General features: G+C 32.1%; 1 protein-coding gene across 1 annotated transcript in view; it reads right to left on the reverse strand.

The window, feature by feature from the left end:
• Positions 1–10093: 10093 nt before the first annotated feature.
• The window catches only part of LOC308654091 (transmembrane protease serine 11C-like), a gene marked incomplete at its 3' end in the record, with an annotated part of 56821 nt that continues 47253 nt past the window's right edge, over positions 10094–19661 (reverse strand). The window contains exons 6-10 of the mRNA XM_081303055.1: positions 19179–19217; positions 15726–15897; positions 14300–14559; positions 13146–13288; positions 10094–10255 (exon numbers count right to left, since the gene is read on the reverse strand). Of these exons, the coding sequence (XP_081159181.1) occupies positions 10094–10255; positions 13146–13288; positions 14300–14559; positions 15726–15897; positions 19179–19217 (776 nt within the window). The remainder of the gene's footprint in view (positions 10256–13145; positions 13289–14299; positions 14560–15725; positions 15898–19178; positions 19218–19661) is intronic.

The following is a 19661-nucleotide window of genomic DNA, read 5'->3' on the forward strand; positions in this document are numbered from 1 at the left end:
GGGCATAGCATAATTTGGTGGTCTTTTTACCCCAGTACTTCTGCATATTCTCCCTCCTCACTCCTGCTCAATCCCTTTTCCTCAATTCTATTGGTTTCCCTTCTATTTTCATGAGATCACTTTTTTACTCCTTTTGTTTAGAGAGATTTTTTATACCAAAGATTTGTGACCATGAAATTTGTGCCTATTACATTAGCTATGATGGGTTCCTTATAACAAAACAGTCCTGATTTATTTTTATTAAGAACTCATGGGCTTTGCATATATATTATATCAGTTAATCTCATCAGGGCCATATGCTTGAAGCAAAACAAAACAAGGTAAACACTGGATAGATTTACAAACTTGAAAAACTATCATGTGTAGGTGAGCAACCAAAAGAACAAAGGAAGAATGTTCATGGTAAAATCCAATTTTACTAAAGTATGTTTTGCCTTTTGTCATCTCTGTTTAGGCAAAGAAAAAATGAGCTTCATTATTATCTCCTTCGCTTTCCTTTGGTTTTCCTTTTTATCCTTTATTTTTCTCTTTCCTTTTCCTCAAAACACAACTTATCAAGAATGACTGTGTCTATAACCACTGCCAAATGAGTAAAACAGAATTTTTTTCACATTTTATTGGTACATAATAGTTGTACATAATGGTGAAATTTGTCATTACATATTAATGAATGCATACAATTTAACAATATAATTTGTCCAATATCCTTCCCTAGCACTCCTCCCTCTCTCTTCTTCTACCCCTTGGTTCCTTTCCTCTATTCTACTGATGTCCCTTTCTTTTTCATATGATTGCCCCCATCTTTCTTTTTCTTTTTCTTCTCTAGCTTTCACATATGAGATAAAACATTACCATTGACCTTCTGAGATTGGCTTATTTTGCTTAACATAATGGTCTCCAAGTCTATCCATTTTCCTGCAAATGACATAATTTCATTTTTCTTTATGGCTGAATAAAACTCTCTCTCTCTCTCTCTCTCTCTCTCTCTCTATATATATATATATATATATATATATATATATACACATATATATGTAATATACATATGTACTACATATATATCACATTTTATTTATTCATTTATCTGTTGATGAATACTTAGGCTGGTTCCACAGTTTGGCTATTGTGAATTGTGCTGATATAAACATAGGTATGCTTGTATCAATATAGTATGTTGACATTAATTCTTTAGGATAAATACCGAGGAGTGGTATAACTGGGTCATATGGTTGATCATAGTTTTTGAGGAAGCTCCATACTGATTTCCATAGCGGTTATACTAATTTATAATCCTACCAACAATGTAAAAGTGTTCCTTTTTATTCATATCCTCTCTAGTATGTATTATTGTTTGTATTTTGATGACTGCCATTCTGACTGGTATGAGATGACATCTCAGGATAGTTTTGATTTGCATTTCTCTAATTGTAATGATATTGAATAAATTTTCATATATTTGTTGACCATTTTGAGAAGTGTCTGTTTAATTCATTTGCCTATTTATTGATTTTTTGGTAGTTTTTTGTGTTGTCTATGTATTCTATTTATTAATTCTCTATCAGAAGAGTAGCTAGAAAAGATTATTTCCTACTCTATTATTAACTGTTTCCCTTGCTGTGAAGAAGCTTTTTAATTTTATGCCATTCCATTTATTAACTCTTGGCATTATTTCCTAAGCTTTAGGGGTTCTATTGAGATAGCCCTTGCCTGTGCCTATTTGCTAGAGTGTTAACTCTGTTTTCTTCTAGGAGTTTTATGGTTTCTGGTCTAAGCCTTTGGTCTTTGATCCATTTTGAGTTGATTTTTGTGCAGAATGAGATATAAAGGTCAAGTCTTATTCTTCTACATATGGATAATAAGTTTTCCCAGCACCATATGTTAAAGATGCTCTTTTCTCTAATGTACGTTTTTGGGTTTTTGTCAAGGATCAGATCATTGTGTGGGTTTTTCTCTGTGCCTTCTGTTCTGTACTACTAATCTATGTGTTTGTTTTTATACCAGTACCATGCACTTTTTGTTACAATAGCTCTGTAGTATAATTTTAAGTCATGTATTATACCTCCTGAATTTTTTCTTTTGTATCAGGGATTGAACCCAGGAGCATTTAACCACTGACCCACATCCCCAGCCCCCTTTTATATTTTATTTTTAGACAGGGTTGTGCTAAATTGCTTAGGGCTTCATTAAGTTGCTGAGGCTGGCTTTGAACTCATGATCCTCTTGCTTCAACTTCCCAAGCTGCTGGTATTTTGGTGGGTATTGCATCAAACCTGTATATCCCTTTTGGTAGTATGTCCATATTAACAATATTAATTCTGCCTATTCATGAATATGGGAGATTTTTTCATCTTCCCATTATTTCTCCTCCTCCTCCTCCTCCCCCTCCCCCCTTTTCTTCTTCATGTTCTATTCTTTTCATTGTAGAGTTTTTTTCACCTCTTTGGCTAGATTTATCCCTATGTGTTTTATTTCATTTTTTGAAGCTAATGTGAATGGGATTATTTTCCTGATTTCTTTATCAGCAGATTCATTACTGGTATATAGGAAAGCTGTTGATTTTCGTATGTTGATTTTGTAATCTGCTATTTTTCCAAAATTATTTATTAGCTCTAGAAGTCTTATTTGGAACTTTTTAGATCAGATCATCTACAAATGCTGATAATTGACTTCTTCCTTTCATTTTTCTTCTCTTGCCTAATTGCTCTGGCTAGAATTTCTAGTATTATATTAAATAGGAGTGATGAAACTAGACATCCTTGTTTTGTTCCAGATTTGAAATGAAATGTTTTTGATTTCTCCCCATTTCCTATGAGGTTGACTTTGAGTTTTTCATGTATGGCCTTTTTGATGTTGAGATAGGTTCTTTCTATCCTAGTTTCTTCAGTGTTTGTATCAAGAAAGGGTGCCAAGTTTTGTCAAAGGCTTTCTCTGCATCTATTGAGATGACCAAGTAATTTTTGTCCATAATTCTATGTATGTGATGAATTGCATTTGTTGATCTGCATATATTAAAGTATCCTTGCATCTCTGGAATAAACCCACTTGGTCATGGTGTACAATCTTCTTAATATGTTGTTGAAATCAATTTGCTAATATTTTATTAAGTATTTTTGCATATAAGTTCATCAGGGATATTGATCTATAGTTTTATTCCTTGATGTGTCCCTATCTGGTTTTGGTATATGTATAATACTGGCTTTGTAGAATGAATTTGGAAGTGTTCCATCTCTTTCTGTTTCATGGAATAATTTGAGAAACATTGACATTAGTTCTTCTTTAAAAGTCTAGTAGAATTCAGCTGAGAATCCATCTAGTCCTAGGCTTTTTGTTGTTGTTGTTGTTGGAAGGCTTTTTATTACTGCTTTTCTCATTGCTAGTTATTTGTCTGTTTAGATTTTCTATATCCTCTTGACTCCATTTTGGTGGGTTGTATGTATCTAGAAATGTATCATCTCTTCTAGGTTTTCCAATTGTATAAGTTTTCAAAATAGTCCCTAATGATCTGTTAGACCTCTGGGATATCTGTGGTGATTTCTTATTTTCTCATCTCTAATTTTATTAATCTCTCTTTTTCTTTTGGTTATTTTGGTTTATCAATCTTGTTTATCTTTTTGAAGAATCAACTTTTTGTTTCTTTAATCCTTTGTATTGTTTCTTTTTCTCAGTTTCCTTGATTTTAGCTCTGATCTTCATTATTTCCTTCCTTCTGGTTTTGGAATAGGTTTTTTCTTTTTTCAAGGGCCTTGGGATGCCTCATAAGGTTGTTTATTTGGGATCTTTCTGATTTTCTTATATAGGAACTCATAGCTATAAACTCTCCTCTTAAAAGCACCTTCATAGTATCCCAAAAGTTCTTGTATGTTGTATTACTAGTTTCATTTGAGTCTAAGAATTTTTAAAATTCTCCCCTGCTTTCTCCTATCACTCATTTATCTTTCAAAAGAGTATTGTTCAGTTTCCATATGTTTATAGTTTCAGTAGGTTTTTTTTTTGGTTTTGATTTGTAATTTCATTCCATTATCATGATAAAATTCAAGGAATTACATCAAAATTTTTTCATATTTGCTAAGACATTTTTGGTTTAGAGAAGTATTTATTTTTTTAAAGAGAGAGAGAGAGAGAGAGAGAGAGAGAGAGAGAGAGAGAGAGAGAGAGAGAGAATTTTTTAATATTTATTTTTCAGTTTTCGGGGGACACAACATCTTTGTATGTGGTACTGAGGATCGAACCGTGCCGCACGCATGCCAGGTGAGCGCGCTACGGCTTGAGCCACATCCCCAGCCCGAGAAGTATTTTTATTGAAGTTTAATTGATAGAATTTGAAGAAAGAATGTCAACTATTATTTATGAAGAAGTATCTACACAAAAATACTTGGATTCTGAATTCTCAAAGTCATAAACTTTTTAAAGCTGTGTTAAATTATGTAGAGCATGTAAAATGACAAATTCACCTTCATTTTCTTAGAATGTATCTAATTTGAAGAATTACACCATGAGACAGGTCACTACTTTTTCAAAATAGATGTGTCAGAGGTAAATGATAAGAAATTTGATTTAAAATTAATGTAAGATATATGGATATCAGATTTATAAAAAGCATATGTAATACAAATTATCAATATATGAAATGAAGAAAGAACAAGCATAATTGTCAAGTTTACTTTTTAAAAATTACATATTCACCAAATACTGAAAGTAATAACATTTTACTATTTTAAAAAAGAACATATAACAAACTGAAACTACCAAGATTATCATATTTATTTAAAAAAGTATGTAATGAAACATTTATTGACAATTCATATTAGGCATTGTACTTGTGGATAGCAAAGAAATGCTAAAAGTTTATTTCTTTATCTTATCTTTCCAAACACATTTCATGATTATTTTTGGTGAAATTTTATTTGCACAAACTTCATGTGGGTTACTTTTATTAAATTTAGTATGATTTTAATCTTATTCTTTTGTTGATAAGCTATTGACACACTTAGCTTTTCTATTTCATAAATTAACTAAACTCTAAAATATATCTTAATTCTACTATTTTCAGGACTGGAAGTTTGAAAGCTAGATTTCCAATAACTCTATTATTTAAGAATTTATGATGGAAGTATATAATAATATAAGTATGGTTTAAAAATGGAATTTAGAAAAATATGCATGATTATAAAATTATCAATTTTTATTCAAACTAAGTTTCTGTAAGGTTGAGCTCACATGAAATTGATATCCTATTGATTTTTGTATAATATATTATCATTTTTTTCTTTTTTCTTATTCTACTCTTCAAAGTATTTCTATAAAGTCTCTGCTGTTTCTAAGAGAGGTTCATTTACTCACACAATTCCTTGATGTTCCTTTCAATAAGCATTTATTAAAAAATACTCAATATTTCCTGCTTTAAAAAATTTTAATAATTTCCACAGTATAGAATGTTGAGGTTTAAAAAATTTTTCTTAGCAGAATTAAAAAGGAGGCTGACTCATAGTGGGATAGGGAGCAAGAGCATGGGAGGAATAGATGAACTCTAGAAAGGGCAGAAGGGTTGGAGGAGAAGGGAGGGGACATGGGGTTATTAATGATGGTAGAATGTGATGATCATTATTAGCCAAAGTACAGGTAGGAAGACATGAATTGGTGTGAATATACTTTGTATACAACCAGAGATATGAAAAATTGTGCTATATATATGTAATAAGAATTGTAATGCATTCTGCTGTCAAATAGAAATAAAAAATAAATTAAAAAAAATTTAATTTTATATGGTATCATAGTAAGAATAGCAACATGGCAGGAGTATGTTATAGTGCCACTGAAATTAGCTTAGAAATATTAGTATAAGTTAACAAATGTTTAAAATATAGTATTTTTTTGGAAAAATAATGTTTTTATGATTTATTTAATTGCCTCTGCCTATGTCTCTGATTTAAGGATGCTGATTCATAATATGCTCTGGGGAGGGGGAAATGGGAGGATTAAATGAACTCTAGATAGGGCAAAGGGGAAAGGGGAAGGAGAGGAATGAAGGGGGCACAGGGGTAGGAAAGGCAGTGAATTTGATGGTCATCATTACCCTAAGTACTTGTATGAAGACACGAAGGATGTGATTCTACTTTGTGGGCAACCAGAGATATGAAAAATTGTGCTATTGTGCTATATATGTGTAATATGAATTGTAATGCATTCTGTTCTCATATATACAAATTAAAATTTTAAAAAAATTCTAAAAAAAAAGACAAAGAGATGCAGGGTACAGGCATGGGGCTTAAGAAGGTAAAAGAAGAAACCAACTGAGATGTTAAGCTTAAGTTCATTAAAATTTTACTCATTTTCTAGTAAGGAGAAGTATATTTAAACACGCAGAAATTGTAGTGATATCTGTATGATGTTTAATTCACCTAATAAACCTGATATTTATATTCAGTGTATTGATTTTCCAATATTTCAAAATTCTTATTTTAGAATATTTATTGATAATGTTGTATATATCCAAGGTGTAAAATGTAATGAATTAATATGTGTGTGTGTGTGTGTGTGTGTATAAAATGATTATTACAATCAAATTAACACACCTACTATCACCTTTGTATTTTTAGATCCATAGATCTTGTCCATATTATAACTGAAAGTTTGTATTCTTCACTAACACTCTGTTTATCCCAACCTCCAGCCCTTGGCAACTACCATTCTACCCTGATTGTATGAGTTCAACATTTTTATATTGTACATATAAAGGATATTGTTAACACAAAAGGACCAGGCCAGGCACAAACTTCAGCAAAAGCCTTTATTCAGGAACGGAGTCATGCCTCTGATGGACCCATTTTCCTAGTGGAAAATGAGCCACTGGCCAAAGAAGGAGTCTGTGCTTAATAGGTTATGCTGAGAGGTAACTTGATTAATGAGTGTGTCAGTTTGGATACTCAGGAATTTGGGCTCTGTTTTACTGGGTGAGATGTGTGTGACGGGGGGCTTGTCTGGGGTCAGTGGTTAGTATCTGGAATTTGTCTTTGTTGGGCCAGATGGAGGACCTGAGGAAGGATTTGTTTTGTGAAGGATCAATGCTTTGCCCTCTTCCCAGAGGCTAATACCTCTTCCCTGGAGCCCGTCTCATCAATGGGAAAGAGTGTATTGGGAAAGGATCAATGTATTGCCATTTCTCTCATTCCCTCTCCCCAGGCCACACTATTTTGGGGTTTGTCATTTTCCATATACAATAGATATCACTCAATATTTGTTTTTATTTGTTTGGTATAATGTTCTCCAGGTTTGTCCATTTTGTCATAGTAGCATTATTTCCTTTTCTTCTATGGCTCAATACCATTCTATTATGTGTAAGTGTATACCACATTTTTAAAATCCATTTTACCTTATAGATAAATTATTTCCATATCTAGCTTAATGTTGTAGTGAAAATGGGGTGTAAATATCTCTGAAATACTGATTTCAATTCCTTTGCATATATGCCCTGTAGTAGGATTGCTGGATCATATGGTAAGTCTGTTTTTAATTTCTTTAGACAATTTATATTCCCACCAACAATGTACAAGTGTCATTTTTTCCCCATACCTTTGCTAACACTTTTTATCTGCTGTCTTTTTGATAATAGCAATTCTAACAGTATTGAAAGATACCTCACTAATGGTAATTTTCACTTTTGTATTAGTCGTGTTGACCACTTTTTCAAGTACATGGTAGGCATCTGTATGTTTGTCTTCTTTGAAAAAAGTATTATCAGACTATTTAACTCTTTTAAAAATCAAGTTATTGATTTTTCTTTTCAGTACTGCATTGTGTGAGTTCTTTATATATTTGGATATATGGTTATTATACCAGAATAAGATACTATGGTTTGTAGGTATTTTTTTCTCTTTTGTACTTTGTCTTTTCAAATTTCGATTATTTCCTTTACAATACAGAAGCCTTTTGGTTTAAGTTTTTAATTAATTTTTAGTTATTTTTTTCTTTATGGAATAATGGTTCAATTTAATTCTTTTGCATGTGTTCTCACCATGAACTCTTTTTATATACCATTTCTAGCAGAAATGCTCAAATTTGAAGAGACCCAATGATTATGACACTGGTTCCCAGGTGGGGAGGGACACCTTTATCACTGTCATTACTTCCTATTTTTGACTTGTACAGAGGAAAAGGGAATCTATTATTATACAGCATATCATCATGCTGGTGGGTTCATGCAAGCCAGTCTTATCTGGAGACACATTCTAAAATTTTTCTAACTTAATGTATCTGTCCACATGTGAAATTATTTTCTAAATAAAAAATGAAACATTTTGTACTTTTTTTCTCATAGGAATTTTGTACTCCTTTCATACATACATAAATTATGTAAAGAGGAATACTTGCTGCTCAAGTCACTAGTCCATATTGCTCTTTTCCAAGATAGCAGAATATGAATAACATGAAAAATCTGTGACTTATAACTCAATAACACATGAGAGTACAGAATCTGTTTATTGCGAGATTATATGATTTTGAGTAACATTTTATTTACTCAGAAGGCAGCATTGGGTAATGGATAGCTATTATTTTTAAAAAGTCTATCTAGCATTTTTTTTTCTGGAAATGCCCCTATGAGAATTCAAGTTTTGTCAATCAAGAGTTCTCTACCTCCTTAATCACAATGCTGGATCAATGCTAGGTCAATCTTCACTGATGTGCATATAGTTTTATTTTGTTTACCCTCAATTTCTAAAACATCAAATGATAGAAATGCATATTCTTATGAATATATAACAAGATATGCCAAAGTATTTAATAAAGCAATAGTACTAATTTATCAATTATGAAAATGATTATAAAATGTTACATTTTATAATACTATGCTTGTTATAGTCCTAGTTATAATAATATCACATAACATAACTTTGTTGTTACAAGTCTGAGCTCTGGGATATAGTGGTCTGATTTTGAATCTCAGCTTAGTCAATTATAAACTCTGATTTTCAGAGAGTTACTTGATTTTCTATACCTCAATTTCCTTACTGATAAAATTGATATATCAAGGGAACAATCAACCTGGGTTTTTTTGGGTGGGTTCAATGTAATAATACACATAAAGTGTGCCTGGTAAAGACTAGTAGAGACTTAATAAATATTAACTATTATTATTAATGTAATTTGGGGATGTTATGAAAAAATTTACATCATGATGGAAGTTAGTAGTAGCTGTAAATTGTTAGTGATGTAAAGGAGAAAGAAAACCTCCTATAGAGACAGTGATGGACTACTATCTAAGAAAGTACCTGGAGGAGACAATATTTTGGATAAATGGCAACTAACCTGATGATTTGGCAGAATAGTACATTTATGGACACATGTACCCAAAGCTAGGATGTCTCTGTATGGATCAAAAGAGATTGAAATGGAGGCAAAATTTTACTATTATTTATCCTGGTGGATACTTTGTATTATTGAGAAATTTTAAGAGTTTAGAGATATGCAATATGTCATTATTTGCATGTTGAAAATGAAGCCCACATGTCTGAGGATAACATTCCTATTGTGTGTAAGTGAGAATCATGTTCAGACATCACTTTCAAACTCAAAAGAGTACCATATGGCATTATCTTGTTATTTTCTGTCCTGGAACGTGAAGAAACTGAGAAGGGATCAGCATTGGCAAAAGGACCAGAAAGAAAAGAGTTAGACAGGTTTTCCTGAGTAATTCTTATAGATGGTATTATTGCATCTCACTGGATGGCAACATTACAAATAAATTGATCCTGTGGAATCCATGTGCTTGTCAGCAGAGGATTGTTTCTACTTTCAGAAGGGAGTTTATTGATAAAATCTATTCAGTGATTTTCCAAAAGATTTGGATCTGCAAATCATTAAAGAATAGTTCCTCAATAAACTGAAAACATATTTATTCACATAACTACTTTCAAGCTAGAAAGGGGTAAAGAGGAAAATTGTATGTCTTGGTTCATAGTTTCATAAAGAAGTTTTCATATTTCTAAAATTATATGTTTAAATTTCATTCATTAAATATGAAGAACAGGTAATATATAAGAATTAGAAACATTTTTAACAAGCATTGTTAAGCTTTAATCTACAGAGGACTTCTACCCTACAGACCAGTTTTGGACATGATCCAGTCTCGATAGTATGTCACTCGAGTGTAGACACCAGGCTTGTTTGGAAGAGCACATTCATCTCCCCAGCTTACAATACCAGCAAGGAACCAGGTACCTTTTGAATCTTCGCTAACCAATGGTCCACCAGAATCACCCTAGAGAGAAAAAGGATGTATACAATTACTATGTTTTAAAGGTGAATATTGCTTATTTTTCTTTTTTTAGTAAGAATAGGGAAAAACAGCAGAAGAGGAAAAAAGAACCCTAGATATTTCAAAACTAAAATGATTTAGTCTAGAATATTCTTTGCCATATGCTCATTTACTTAAATTCAAATATATATTTGGATATAACAATATAAAAATGGAAAGCACATATGAAAGTTTCAATTTGGGCATTATACAAAGGAGCTACTGAATGTATTATTGCTTATGCAGTTATCAGTATATTGAGGAACTCTGATAGATCTCTCCATGTCCTTTATTTCCAGACAGATACTGGAAAAAAGGGAAGATTTGTATTTATTGAGTGCTAACACTGGACTATTGCTCTTCATCTGTTTTTAAATTTTGCTTCCATTTCCAGAATTGTATAATTTGTCTAACTCCTCTCTATAACTTGTTATAATTTTCATCCATTAATCTTTAGCCATTCCCCGAGTGATGGAACATTTCTTAGCATTTAGATTTCCCTTTGCTCTATTTTTTTCTATCATCCTAGATGATTTTAACATGCATTATAGGATGCATCTTGGCCCACAGTGTCTTGGCTTCCCTGGCTTTGATCATTTACACATTTATTTACATCACTCCTTGTCATTACCTGGAACTGCTCCACTTCTGAAACACCATTATTCAGCATTATGATTCTATGTACCAACCCTTTTTTGACTTTTTCCAATGATGCCCTGCACCTGCTCTTCAACCTCACTAAGAATACCAATTCTCTCTTCACCTTCCTATTAGTATATCAGGTCTTCTTCTCCTTCTATCTTTCGTTATGCAGGTTACATTCTTTGACTCATCCATATCCCTACTCTTATCAACAGTATCTTCAGCTTCTTACCATCCTCCCCATCACCTGTGCTCATCCATACACTGGGAAATAAAATCATGTTACAAAATTTCCTCTCAGAATTTTTTTTGTGTCTCTAGTCAATTTCTCATTTCTCAGGCCACCATTACAAACTCTTGTCATTTCATAGTTTAAAAAATCTTGTTCTATTGCCTGGAACCTAGCATAATTCTTAGAGTCAGTGGAAAATAACAGGTGGTAATCCCTCTGTTCCTTGTCTTGTCCCTTTCAACTTCTCAGCTCACTTATGTAAGTCCACATCTCTGTATCCTTCTTTTCAGACAGATGGATGTATTTTATATGTTTTTGAATTGAAGTATGATTGACAAATAAACATTGCCTGTATTTAAAGTGTATAATGTGATGTTTTGATATATAATTACATTGTGCAACAATTTTCTCAATTACATGAATTAACTTGTTCATCATGTCATATTTTTTTTGTATGAAATCTACTTTCATAGAAAATTTCAAGTATACCATGCATCATTATTAAGTCACTACCCTATATATAAGGTCCCCATATATAAAGTCCCCATAACTTATTAATTTTAAAACTAAAAGTTTTATACACTTTGAACAACATCCCTCCATTTCCTTCACCTCTCTGCCAACCATTGGTAGACTCTGTTTCACTGGAAAATATTTCAGTGAGATATCATATGTTAAGAAAAATATGGGCATAGTGGGATAGATAGGTAAAAAATATAATAAAGGTGTGGCTTAGCTCAGTGAGAGATTCATTAAAGAATTATAATATTAGACCTATCTATGAGTAAATTACTGCTGTTTACAAGAAGGTAAAATTTCTTCTATGTGTGCTCATGTAAGAGCAAAGAAAGATGATAGACTACTTTGTGATTGAAGATAATAATTCAGGTGTGGGAAGAGTAGAAGATTAAGTTTTTGAGGTTATTGTAAACAGAGTGGTTGAAATAATAAAATGTGGGTTCTAGGTTTCATAAAGTTAGGAGTCGTGAGGCTGGGGGTAATGGACTGAGAGAAAATTGAAGGAAGGGGGTTTAAGTGCCTCTTATCAAAGAATAGGTTTAGCTAGTGGAACAACTATAAAGATGGAAATATGTTATTAGAGATAATAATTATATATTGTATACACTTGCTTGCAAGTTCACTGGCTCCTAGAATGTAAAAATGTGCTCCATTCATTTTAACTTTTCTTTACATAGCACAGGATCTGGCACATAGTAGTAAATAAATAATCACTATGTGTAAGAATGGAAGAATAAAATGAGATTCTTCCTTATCTTATCACTGATTCTGCCTGCCTAAATAACTACAGTAGTACTTTTGATAGCTTTAGGACTATTGTTTATAAACAGCAATAGGAGCATAAGAGGCACATTAAGTAAAATCAGTGGAAACTTAGAGTTCAGAGTATGGGCACAAGAGTCAAATATACTGCATTGAAATTCTAGCTCTGTTACTTACTGGTTGTGTGAGTTTACACAAGTTACTTGATCTCTTTGTCTCAGTCTCCTCATCTGAGAAATTGGGTTTAAAATAATACGAACATGTAACAGAGAATTTCCATAACTAGAATAAATTAATATTTTTAAAGAACTTCTGGCACGTGGGGTTGCCATGTAAGTATTGTTAAATAAATAAATATTTAGAATGTTGGAGCCAAATTATGAGAGCTCCAATATATAGGTTTTTACCAGACCAGTTCAGTGTGTCTCAAAGAGCAAAATAAAGTTACTAGTAACCTGTTTTTCTCTTCATTGTTAATCCTAATTGAGTCTTTTTCCTATTTCCATTCACTACTTCTTAGATTGGGTGATTTAGAATTTCAGTATTCTAATGAGTCCTAAATGATAACACTATAATTTTAATTAGACTCTTTGGCTATGCAACATATGTAAGCTGTTAAAAACTGAGAAAATTGAATTGGTTAATTGCAAATTTAAAACTATAAGAAAAAATTTTGGAAAGTGGACTAGGCAGATTTACCTGACAGGCATCCACACGTCCCTCCAGGAACCCAGCACACAACATTCCAGGTGTGACAACTCCACCATATGCCTTTCCACTGTTACAGGTCTTATTATCTATAATCTTCACTGATCCTTTTTGGAGTATATTAGGACTTTTTCCTAAAGGAAGGAAATTGTATATTTTTCCTAAAACCAATATTAATTTCTCTGGCTAAGTTACTAGTATCTAACTTTTAACACTATGTACAATTTCTAAATCAACATAAAACATGTTTATTAAACCTTTATTTTTCTTCTTTTTTAGTAACAAAGAAGCAAGTAATATTTATGAACACACTAAATAAAATTAGTAATTTAATTATCACACTTAGACATAGTGTGTGATGAGATTGTTTAAAAATTGTTTTTAGAATTTTATACTTACTACATATATGCCTTAGAAAGCAAAATTCAAAATTCATATCCCAGAAGATAAATTTCATGATTATTTTTAGGTTTTCAATTGTTTAATACTATAATTCTGAATCTTAGAATTAATTTTAACTTTATTTTTCTCTTTTCAAAATACATATATGAACACAAATAGCCACTAAATATTTCTATCACTAGGGTCATAAGGATGCACTTATATAAATGGACCTTACTCAAGTATCACCTACTTATGAGGGCTACTCTTCTCATTGCATTGAAAGTACTCAATCATTTGGAGTCCTTATTTTTTCCTTTGGCATTTACATGCATGACACATAATATATATGTTTATACTTCTTTCTTATATTTTGAAATTTTTGTTTTTCTTTATTGAGAACAAAAGCTTGTTCCTTGCTAAGAAAATAGGTTGAGGTATTTGTCTATTTTATCTTTTAAAGTATCCAGACCATAATCAAAATAAATGTTTATTCAATGAATGAATGAAATGAAGGAAAATAAATTGTGTATCTAAATAATAAATTTCTGTAAAAACTGCCATTTTTAGGGGAATTATGATAAACAGCTCTATGAAATTAGAGTTTTGCATGAATTATGTTGAGGATCATTTTCAATCCATTGCACATTATCATCTGTAAAATGATCCAGAGAAAGTGTTTTTCAGATTGTTTTAATTCTGAGTAGATTTATTTTTAGCTCTTAAAACTCAAGCTATGTAATGGAGGGAGGTTCAAAACTCACCGTCAGACTTTAATGTTCCCCATCCAGTGACTACCATTTCTGAATTGGGTGGGAATTTATAAGTAGCTTCTGGAAGACATGCTCTTCGGATATTGCTTGTATATAATACTGGTGAAGACAGATGCACAACAGCAATGTCATTATCATGTGCAGGGTAATGGTAGTTCTCATGAATTATAATATCCTTGATAGTTCGTTGTATTTTTGGATCACTTAAAAGAAGTCCAAAACTGACATTCCAGTCTTTGGGATTATTTTCCCTTAAAAAAAAAGATTTAATTAAAAATACTATATTTCAGAGTGTAGGACTTAATCTTTTAAAAATAATTAGGTTTGTTGGAGTCCCCATAGTACTTTTAAACATGCCAAAATTAAGCTACATGTAAAAGAAAATATAAAAATAATGATAAAAGATGAGACTTGGAATATCTGTTTACTGTCTTATAAAAGATAACCCAGAGAAATTATATTTTATTTCTTAGTTGAAATAGAAAATCCCCAAAATACTAAAGAGAGACCTAGAAAGATAAATGTGACAACATAAGACAATATTAAGTAAAAAGTGAGCACGGATATTTGAAAAGAGTGCATTTATGGAAATTAAAGAAATAGTCTAAATACTCTTTCAACTATTAAAGACTATAAAGAAAATACTTTTGACTTATTATTATTTATTCAAGGATTTGTATATTAAGTACTACAAATAGTGCTGCTAGAACATTTTCAAACCCTACTTAAAAAACATAATAAACAAGCATGATTTTGAGGAGAGTCATTCAAGATTGACAAGGATTTCTTTTTAATAAACAAAATGAAAAGAATCATTGAACAAAAGTGTAAGTATCTTTTAGGAAAAAAATGTCCACACTTTTTGAGTAATAATATATCTTTTAAAAAAATCATCATTTCAAATGAGGCTGTAGATTTATGGGAACATGTATTAAAATACTTATGATTAAATAAATGAAACCAACTTTTATAATGATGAAAAAGAAATGTAAGATACATGTTCAATTTGGAATTTAAATTTTCTTTTATAAAATTGAAGTAAATAACTCTAACTTAGTGGTTCTTAGCAGGGTTCCACTTTCTCCCCACATTTGGCAATGTTGGAGACATTTGGGTTGTCAATATTGAGGGATGCTGCTGATGTCAGAGCAGGAATGCTGCTAATATTCCACAGTACAGGACAGCTTTCCAAAACAAAGAATTATCTTATCCAAACTGCCAATAGTGACACTCCACAAATCCTGCTCTAAACTGACCATATCTATTATTTTACTTATAAATCATTGAGTAATTTTGAGGGTATATTTCACAATATTGAAGAATTGGAAGTATAGTTTATGACCACATTGTTGAAATATATTTATTAGAACTTTAGATACTTAGTGACTTTTAGACCTTCATCCGGGCCAGAGCTTACTTTATAAAACAGTGAGCAGCAGTGATAAGCCAGTTGTTACTAATCAGAGTAGCTCCACATCGGTGGACACTGTTCTGCTGAAGGCTAGCTTGCCAGGGCCATTCACCTTCCTCCGCATCCTGACCCCCTGCAATTTTGTTGCCAGAGCGAGTTATTGTGCGTTGCCCACAACCTGTTTAAAATAGAGTTCAACAGTATTGATATTGCTTAATTTTGCTGTAGTAAACAAACTTCTCATAATATGTCTCCCTATTAATGATTGAGGAAAATCTCACCATGTTGGAGAAGTTAGGATAGAGTTACTGCTGACATGAGATTTACTGAGAATTTGTTAAAAATAGATTGACATTGTCTTCCCCTATAGCTATCACTCACAAATGCTTTGTATATCTGTTTGGCCTCACTATGACCTGATGTAAGAGATAAATTCAAATTATAGGTTTGAATTTTGAAGAAAATAACTGTTACATTACTGAATTGCACAGGGATATGTGTGCATTTTAATTTTAGTGAATGGTGTGGGTTAGCAATGAATTAGTTCTATGAAAACATTCCTATGAAAGTATGAGTAAACAAGAATGTAAAAGAGATATTGAAGAGACACAAAATAGATTGAAAGGTATTCCCACTAACATCACAATACACAATACCTACATAGATAAATGACATGTGGAGATAGCCAACCAGTTTCCAAAGTTTCATGATTCTATGAATTGGGACTATGCTTTATTGTCTATTTAGATCCAGAGAAACTGCTAGACTCTGAAATTTTTAAAGCAAGTTTGCAGTATTCTTTCCATCTGGTTTTGTCTCTGATTCCCTTGATTAACTTAACTTTACTCCAACTAAATACCAAGTTTGTTCTTTAACAGTTTATGGTACCTTTTACTATCTCATTAATGGAAAGTAGCGATCACAACTTTTTAAAAAATGTATCTGCAGAATTTACCATAGAGAATATTAGCACATAGAAGGAGCTCAACAAATATTAACCAAGTATAATAAAAATGATACTTGATTACAAAGTTCTTTTCTTTAATAGATATGTTCTAAAGCATTTAGAGAGTGGGGAAAAAAACCCACAAAACTTACTATAATTAATGCAGGTGTATAGATTAAAGCAGTGACTGTTAACCAGAGTCACTTTTGAACATTATCTCCCTAGGAATATTTGGAAATGTAAGAGACATTTTTGTTATCACAACTGGTATATTTCAGACAGGCTACGGATATCAAGTGGATAAAAGCCAGGGAAGCTGCTAAATATCCTGTATTAAACAGGAGTGCTGCTGAAAAAAAGAATGTTTGGTTCTGTCAATAGTGTAAAGGATGAGACACCCCATATTAGAGAAAGCAACTTATATAAAAAATGAGAATATATAAATAAATTGGAAATATTAGCTGGCTTAATTTCTTTACAGAGATTTTTTTCTCAAATTTCACAGATTATCTATTTTTAGTAAAGTACTTTGAGAATAACAGATGACAAGTAATAAAAGTTCAAATAATTATTATTAGAAATGGGCTTATAAAATATTTTTGTTGATGCATATCAATTATACAGAATGCTAAATGTACTTTGAGATATTCTTTCCTAAAGTTAGAAAGATATTAGCAGCACAGGAAAGAGTCATCCAGACTATTTTAAAGGCTTTACAGACCCTCTAATGTCTTTTAAATTTATATATTTTTATGTTTATATATTTATATGTTTTTAATTTTAGGTTATTCTCAGGTTGTTAAGGCTTCCACTTCATTAAGAATCACTTAGCTGAACTGGATGGAGTCTCTGTGGCTGCTATTTCTAAGTGAGAGCCCTCACACTGACTCACTGACTGTAACTCCCTTTTCTTTGTCTTTTTCTTTCCCCTGCCTCATCATGGACGCTACAAAGGATAAAACACATAATCCAGAACCCAGAGGTATAATGGTTCCTCCCTATCCTCCCTTCTTTTTGGACAACTCCTAAAGGAAGTTGGCTTTTATTCTACTTCCTTCACAGGAATATAAAAACAAAGATGCTTCTCTGTGGAATAGGAACTTCACCTAGGTGATGACTTACTTGTTTTTGCTCTTACTCATAATTCTCACTTAATTTCTGTCCATGCGTCAACTTCCATTCTAAGTTCTCATTTACTCATGATTGTTGTGTCTGCTAAGCTTTGAGCCACCACCTCTGCAGTAATACCTTGTTATTACCTTTGCTGAAGTTCTACGTGACGCCTTGTAACTTTGTTATGTCAAAAGAGATCTTATGGTAAATTCAAGGATTTAAAGAATATAATAGAGATTGCTGGTTGATACTTTCAGAAACACTGGCAAATCTACCGAGCTCTTATTGTCTCTTTACCCTTTTAATATCTACTCCCTTTTTCTATTACAGTATTTTAATACACTTTATCATGTTATATATCAAAACTCTATTCTTCTTTTAATCTTGCTTGATTTTTCTTGACTATTCCTCTTTTTTAAAATCCTAGGTAGGCCAAGGATAGACAAATTGGATGATCTCATTCTTATCACTGTTCTTATTTCTTTCTTGACTATTTCTTTCCTATGAACCTGACAAATTCCCAAATGTGAATTTTGATCTTATGGGTACTAAAGTTTTCCACTGGAAAATTTACTTTAAGATGTCTTATTAAGATGCTTGAGGATTATTCAGTCAATATGTATGAAAGAGAAAAAAGTGTAATACAGCTCTATGTTTAAATTTTGCCCAAGTTTCTCAGAAGTAACTATATAGTAAAAGTGATAGGGTCAGTGTCACCTGGTTCTAGAGGGTGATTCCTTTAATCCAGCTGCTCCAGTTAGTCTCAGACCCCAGATAAAAGCATTGCTTTTCCCCACAGTTTGCACCAGGTTCCAGCAACCCCAGGGATCATATTTCCCAGTACCGGCAGTGGGAGAGTGAAAGCAGAATGTCTTGGTGTATGAGGAAGAAAAGCTACTTGCACCTAAAGCACCTGTGCACAAACATATCTGCTTAGTTTTCAGAGGCAAAACAGAAAATGCAGATAGCTGACATGTACTGAGAGCTTACTGTGAGCACTATGCTCTTATAAGTACTTTGCTTGTGTCACCTTATTTTTATCTTCACAACAATTTGGAACTAAGGCTTTGAGAAGTAAGCTATGTAAATTTATGCAGTTAATAAGTAGCAGATGGGACTCAAAACTCATATGTAGCTGATTTTAGATTATAGGTTCTTAATTATATTGCTTGTCAGTAGGACTCCTTGCCATTATGGCATGTGATAATGTGTTTCTAATTTTAAATCCATGGTATCAATCAATGTAAGGCAACTGCAGTAACCTTTATACAAGTTTCTAAAAGCAGGCATCCTTTTTACACCTTTGTTGGTATAATAACATTGACTCTCAAATGGAGGTCTTTTTGGCATTCAAGGAAATTAAATTTCAATAGAAAACAACTCTTTGTTGATTAACTTACAGGTATGAAGAAGATTTTCTGCTATCGGCATTTCAATATCTAAAAGTCAAGAGAAAAGAAAATGAAAATATGTACAGTTATAAACACATTTTATTTAAATATTAATAGTAATTTTTGTTTTAGAAACATTTTGTAGGCATAATCATTTTATTCAATCTTGAATGTATAATTTCTATGTTCATACATTGCCATAGAGAGTAATAAAGTCCTTGTACTTATTATTCTGTTTCTAAAGAGACTCTCAAGTTCTTTACCCTAAGTTTCCAGGAATTGAACCCAGGGACATTCAAACACTGAGCCACATGCCTAACCCTTTTATTTTTTATGTAGAGACAGAGACTTGTTAAGTTGCTTAGGGCTTCACTAAGTTGCTGAGGTTGGCTTTGGATTTAGATCCTCTTGCCTCAGCCTCAAGAGCTGCTGGGATTACAGATGTGCATCACTTATGCCTGGCACCCTAAGTTATTTGAAAAAGCAGTCTTG

Source organism: Spermophilus citellus (assembly GCF_964194105.1).
Source record: "Spermophilus citellus genome assembly, chromosome: 8".
In the NCBI taxonomy this organism is placed as follows: Eukaryota; Metazoa; Chordata; class Mammalia; order Rodentia; family Sciuridae; genus Spermophilus; species Spermophilus citellus.